Source organism: Coccinella septempunctata, chromosome 8 (assembly GCF_907165205.1).
Source record: "Coccinella septempunctata chromosome 8, icCocSept1.1, whole genome shotgun sequence".
NCBI lineage: Eukaryota > Metazoa > Arthropoda > Insecta > Coleoptera > Coccinellidae > Coccinella > Coccinella septempunctata.
Window position 1 is genome coordinate 21978613 of NC_058196.1, and position 6079 is coordinate 21984691.

Here is a 6079-nt window from a genome sequence, read left to right on the forward strand (position 1 = left end):
TCAATGAAATGAAAAATGATATTTGTATTCAGCATTACACTCAGTTGACTGAGTTCCAATAATTATACATAACATCTATGTATGACTGGGGAGGGGGGCTAAATATAGATATATTGTCGCAATCTACTTAAAAAATCAAATCTGGGGAAATTGAGTAGGTATGTACTCACAATTGTGGATACAAATATTATTGTCCATCGTTTCAATGGAAAAATTCAATATGGCTACCATAGAAAAAGCCCAATCTTTCATTACTTATGTTTAGAAGGGGGGGCTGGTACCCTCCTTCCTTGCCTGTCGACGCCTATGTCCTATGTTAGAGGGTAAAGGACTAGTTGCACATGCACAAACTCTTCGGTTTGGCGTTTCGTTATTGTTTTTCCCAAAAGAAAATTTTTATGACGTCTGTCAATAATAAATTTTCATTTGTACCATAGACCTCACATCATACTCATAATAAATCTATGATTCGTAACTACTTATCTTGAGTTTATGTGTTTTGATTACAAATTAACTTGCCCTTGACCCGTCCGGTATCTTTCAACGTCTTAAGACAACTATGTGCATAGGTATTTCAATAAGGTTCAGAAGATAATTCACTTTCTATTTTACCTACCTCAGTTTACTCCATGATAAAACATGAAAGAAATAAATTTTACCTTATTGTGCATTTTTGTGGGATATGTTCCACAAATGGACTGTGCTAAAATACTCGGAGTGTTTGTGATACCTGGTCCCAGCCAATACATGGCTGGAAGTACAATGATGAAAATTTTGGCCAACAAGGGACACCAGGTAACTGTTCTCAGCGTTTTTGGAGAGAAACATCCACCAGAAAATTACAGAGACGTAGTTTTGCATGGTATTTACGAAAAATTCACCACGGGTAAGTAGTATAGCTGCATATAAATGTGATACACGTACCTAAGTAGGTACTTATTTGACTATTTTCAACACAAAATACCCCTATATTGTCAATTGTCACTTATCAGTTGTCAAATGGAATTTTGATTTGGTCAAAATTGGAATAAGATTTATTCATATAATATATAATCATATCTATAAACTGCAAAGTTGTATGATTTTACTAATTTTGATGATCATTGCAACATTAAACGCTCTTTAAAAATAGTGAATCATACTGAAAAATTACTATGTAATGTAAAATGTAAATAGGTACGAAAGAATAAATGGTGATTGTAGTTTATTCGTTTTACCTGTAACATTCTATGTATGAAATGGAAATTTTTAAGGTAATTTCCATCAACTTTCGTTTTTCGAATGATTTGAAATTTGTATTTGCAGGTGACAATGCAAAATGTTTCTTAGAGAAAAAAATTAATGGTGGTTTCAAGATGGCGGATAAGATTTATGATCATTTTATGAGGACGGTGGTAATACTCCATGAGTATCGAAATCCATATATGATCTGTGGTCAAGAGAACTTTATTTCAAAGGTTATAACCCCTTCCCATCAGAAAGCCGATTAGACAATTCAAAATGGCCAATGAGATTTGCCATTATGATAAGTAAGAGTATTATGATCCAATCATAAATATAAATGTGTTAGAAGCGAATTTTTGAGGTCGTTAATACGTTGATTATGTTCGTTGTCAAAATTATTAAACAACGCAAAATGGCAGCCCAAGATGGCGGACGAGAATGACGAGATTCAGGATTATGGTCGGAATAGATTTAAACTTGTTAGCGACAGTTTTCAGCGTAGTAAATGATGTATTTTTGTACAAATTAGAAATGGCTGTAAGATTCGCGATAATGTTGCGGTTAGATTCACATTTAGTGAGAATTTTCTGTGTTCTTTGGCAAAATTGAAAAATTCAAAATAGCGGCCTCAAGAACGCCGGGTAAATTCAAGATAATGGTCAAGATACGGTTTGAAATAATAATAAGTTCAGGTTTTCGGAACTTATGGTTATGTTTTTTGTGAAAATTCATAAATTCAATATGGCGAATCATTCAGAATTGATATGGAGGAGTTTCTAGGTTAGGTATAGGCAGAGATTATGGCTTATTTCCCAGAATTTGTAAAAAAAAAGGAGGCGGACTAAAATAAGAGTATGAATTATTCTCTGAATCCCGAACATAGATATGATACCTATATAAAAAAATGCGATGAACTACAATCAATGGTCGTTTTGAATGTTCAAGGACTAAAAAACAAAATAAAATAATAAAAAACCCAAGAGACGGTAATGAATAGGAAATGATCATTATTTGAAATAATGCCGATAAATTTAATGGGTAATTCTACACTGCGCAAAAAAATTAACGCACATTCTGAAAATCTCAATTTTAATAAAAGTTAACTCTACATTGACTTTATAACATATTTTTTATGTTCTCTCGGGAAGGTTTTGAACGAAACAAGACACATTAAATGGAAGAAAAATTCAGGATTTCACCGAATCTTATGTGAAAGAAGAGAAATGAACAATTTTCAAAATACTGAAATGATGATAAGTGATTTAATACTTGGTATTTCCACCCCTTGCGTTAATTACAGCTCGTCAACGACGGTTCATACTTAAAATGGGTGATCTTAAAATGTTCTGATCTAATCCTTCCAGGTTTCTCCGAGTTGGATACCTAAGTCATTAAGAGTAGCTGGATGATTTTCTGAACTTCTCAGCCTTCTATTGAGGTTGTCCCAAACCTGCTCAATCGGATTGAGATCTGGACTTCTAGCTGGCCATTCCATTCGAGAGACTTCAACCTCTTCAAGGTACTCCTGAACGATGCGCACACGAGGGGGTCTGGCATTATCGTCCATAAAAATGAAATTTTCACCAATGTATGGGGAAAATGGCACTACATGCTCTTCAAGAATGTTCCTTATATACTTATCAGCATTCATAGCTCCATTATCAACGACCACTAGGTGTGGGCGAGCAGTCAAAGATATTCCACCCCATACCATAATCGATCCTCCCCCGAAACCAGTAGTATTCAGGAAATTGCACTGAGCATATTTTTCATGTGGACGTCTGTATACAAGGGAACGTCGATCACAATGGTAGAGGCAAAATCTAGACTCATCTGTGAAGAGAACTCTTTTCCAATCGGCCTCTTCCCCATGGATATGCTCTCTCGCAAAATCCAAACGCGCCCTTCGATTGGTTGGGGTAAGAGCTGGGCCTCTTGCCGCGACACGAGCCGTCTGTTCCGATATTCCTGAACAGTACTGTCCAGAGACAACCAGACAGAGGTTGTCTCTGGTACTGTCAGTATTTCAGAGAAGATGCCTATTGGCCCAGTCGTTCGAGTTCTATTGTTATTCGATTACTGGCCAGTAAAACCAGCAATATCGGAACAGGCCAGAGGCCTTCATATTCTCTGAGCCGATTTCTTATTGTCTGAGTGCTAATTTGCACCTTATGAGTTTGCTCAAGCTGAATTTGAAGGAGGCGAGCGGTTGCAAACCGTTGTCCCAACGAAGAAACTCTCAAGTAACGTTCTTGAATAGCAGTTGTTACCCGTGGTCTACCCTGTCCTGGTCTTCGGACATTCATACCTGTCTCCCTGAATCGCTGCAACATTCTGCATAGCGATCGAGTGTAGAAAATCAAACGAAAGAAAAACTATTGATCACTAGAATTGATCGAGAACAACTGATTTTAGAATGGAGCCAATACATTCAAAATCTGATAATATCATCTTTTCTTATTCCTGCTGGGAAAAAACATCTGTATTGAAAAAAAGCGTTGAAAGTGGATAACATATGCATGCATAATTCTGATAAAAATAATTATCATTGAGAACACCTTCAGTTGTAGAATAAATTTGAGATTTCCATAATGTGCGTTAATTTTTTTTGCGCAGTGTATATATTGGTACAACATCTGTATTTTGAACTGTACAGAGTAGACAGTGGCTAATAACCTAAGCAGTCGATGACCTTAAATAAAATTCAAAAAAAGCAAAATCTAGGGAGAATTTCATATTGCATTAATTTATTGATAATTTAAGGCAGTACACGTTGAATGCAATCTTTATTGGATAATAAAATAAAACGTTCTTTCCCTTCAGAGCAGCAATCGAACATGTTCAATCGTGTGTCCCAAGACTACCTGAAGCCGTTAGAGATCCACCAGATGACCATGATGCTCATGGACAACGTTTTCAACCACACCAATTTCAAGAAACTAATGGACTCGAACGAAGATTTCGACTTGGTCATTGTAGAACAGCTGCAAACGGAAGCATTGAAGTACATCGCCCACCATTTCAAAGCGCCCCTGATTATATACAGCGCGATGGATTCAAACTATTGGACAAACCCGTACCAGGGAAATCCAGAACCGCCATCTTACGTCCCCAACGTCCATCTACCATACACATGCTCCATGAACTTCTTCCAGCGCTTATGGAACACGCTCATGTACTGTTACAACGAGTTGCTACGCGAGCTTGTGGTGCATCCCCAACAGAACGCGCTGTTGCGTAAATATTACCCACAGGCGCCAAGTCTGGAGAGTATGGCGTACAACGTGTCCTTGGTACTGTTGAATTCGGACATGAGCGTGTACGAGCCAGTACCAAAGGTCCCTAGCATGGTTTCTATTGGAGGTTTTCACATTCAGCCTCCCAAAGATCTACCGCAAGACCTGCAGAGAGTATTGGACGAGGCAGAGAACGGAGTTATCTATTTCAGCATGGGTTCTAATCTGAAAGGAAAGAATATACCGAAGGAAACTAGGGATTTCATATTGAGAACGTTATCTGAACTCAAGGAAGTGGTATTGTGGAAATTTGAAGATGAGAACTTGGAAGGGAAACCTAAAAACGTGATCATCAAGAAATGGTTTCCACAGAATGACATACTGGGTGAGTCAGAACGAATATCAAACTACTATTTATTGAATATTACCTATACATTGTGAGCCACTTCATAACTACATAGTAGTACATAGACATAGGTACTGTAATCAGTGGTTGGATCCATGTCTTTTTACACCCTCTGTATACTTATTATTATTCTACAGTTTATTACGTTTTTCAAAATATATCGACTGTACAAATACTTTTTGTGTAGTGTCGATCTTTGTATTTTTATACTTAGGTTTTTTTTTTAGTATGTAATTTTATTCTCAATTTTCTAGCCCATAAAAACGTCAAGGTTTTCATCACCCATGGCGGTATCTTCAGTTCAATGGAGGCAGTTTATCACGGAGTACCTTTGTTGGCTCTACCTGTATTTGCAGACCAGTACATGAACAGCATAAGAGCTACATTGAACGGTTATGCTAAGTATATACCCTTCAGAGAACTTACGGAAGAATCTTTTCGTAGGGACCTAGAACAATTACTGAAGAATCCCATGTAAGTTATGCCTAACCTATACAGGCTTGAGCTATATCCTATATATATGTACTATATTGTCCTATATTGGATCTTTTTTGGCATTTAGCACCTTATTCCTTTTTTAATTCCAGATACAGATCGAATGTAGCTAAAAGATCACTGATAATGAAGGATAAGCCCATTTCGCCCATTGATAATTTGATTTTTCATGTTGAATATGTGATACGTCACAAAGGTGCCCATCATCTTAAAGTTGCAGCTTTGGACCTCAACAAATTTCAGTATCTTCTACTCGATGTAGTAGCATTCATTTTATGCTCAGTATTAGTGATAATTTTACTCATCAAATGTACTCTGAAGAGATTGTTCAGTTCGAAAAACACTAAGAACAAAGAAGAATGAAAACTTCAAATGTTTGCCGTTTTGTTTAGTACCCAATAATTTGCAAGAGAATTAAAGAAGAAATATTCACTCATTTTGAGTAGATTACATAGACATAGAGAATGATCTGAGCATTCCCTATTCGGCTCTACAGTCAAAATGGAGGAAAAAAAAAGTTGTTGTCTTTTTCTAGAATTTTAATTGGTTCCCACACACGTCTATATGTCCATAGAAAAGAGACAAGTATTGGCCGCATCAGAGCTTCCTCTCCTTCTACAGAGAAGACAGTTTCATGCGGGTATTGCTCAGTCTATTCTCTATGTGTCAATGGTAGATTGCCAACGTCATGAATTTGAAGGTTACGTTTATTGAAATA

The 6079-nt window shown here is 36.8% G+C and overlaps 1 protein-coding gene across 1 annotated transcript; it reads left to right on the forward strand.

The window, feature by feature from the left end:
* Positions 1 to 529: 529 nt before the first annotated feature.
* LOC123318754 (UDP-glucosyltransferase 2-like) lies at positions 530 to 5734 on the forward strand. Its single transcript, XM_044905488.1, has 4 exons — positions 530 to 886; positions 4048 to 4845; positions 5121 to 5340; positions 5454 to 5734. The coding sequence occupies exons 1-4, from the start codon at positions 640 to 642 to the stop codon at positions 5722 to 5724; spliced, it is 1536 nt and encodes a 511-aa protein (XP_044761423.1). The 5' UTR covers positions 530 to 639; the 3' UTR covers positions 5725 to 5734.
* Positions 5735 to 6079: the final 345 nt, after the last annotated feature.

Coding starts and splice junctions, on each gene's coding strand:
- LOC123318754 (XM_044905488.1), top strand. CDS start 640: ATGAAAGAAATAAATTTTACCTTATTGTGCATTTTTGTGGGATATGTT. Junction 887..4,047: donor TTACGAAAAATTCACCACGG/GTAAGTAGTATA, acceptor CTTTCCCTTCAG/AGCAGCAATCGAACATGTTC. Junction 4,846..5,120: donor TCCACAGAATGACATACTGG/GTGAGTCAGAAC, acceptor TCAATTTTCTAG/CCCATAAAAACGTCAAGGTT.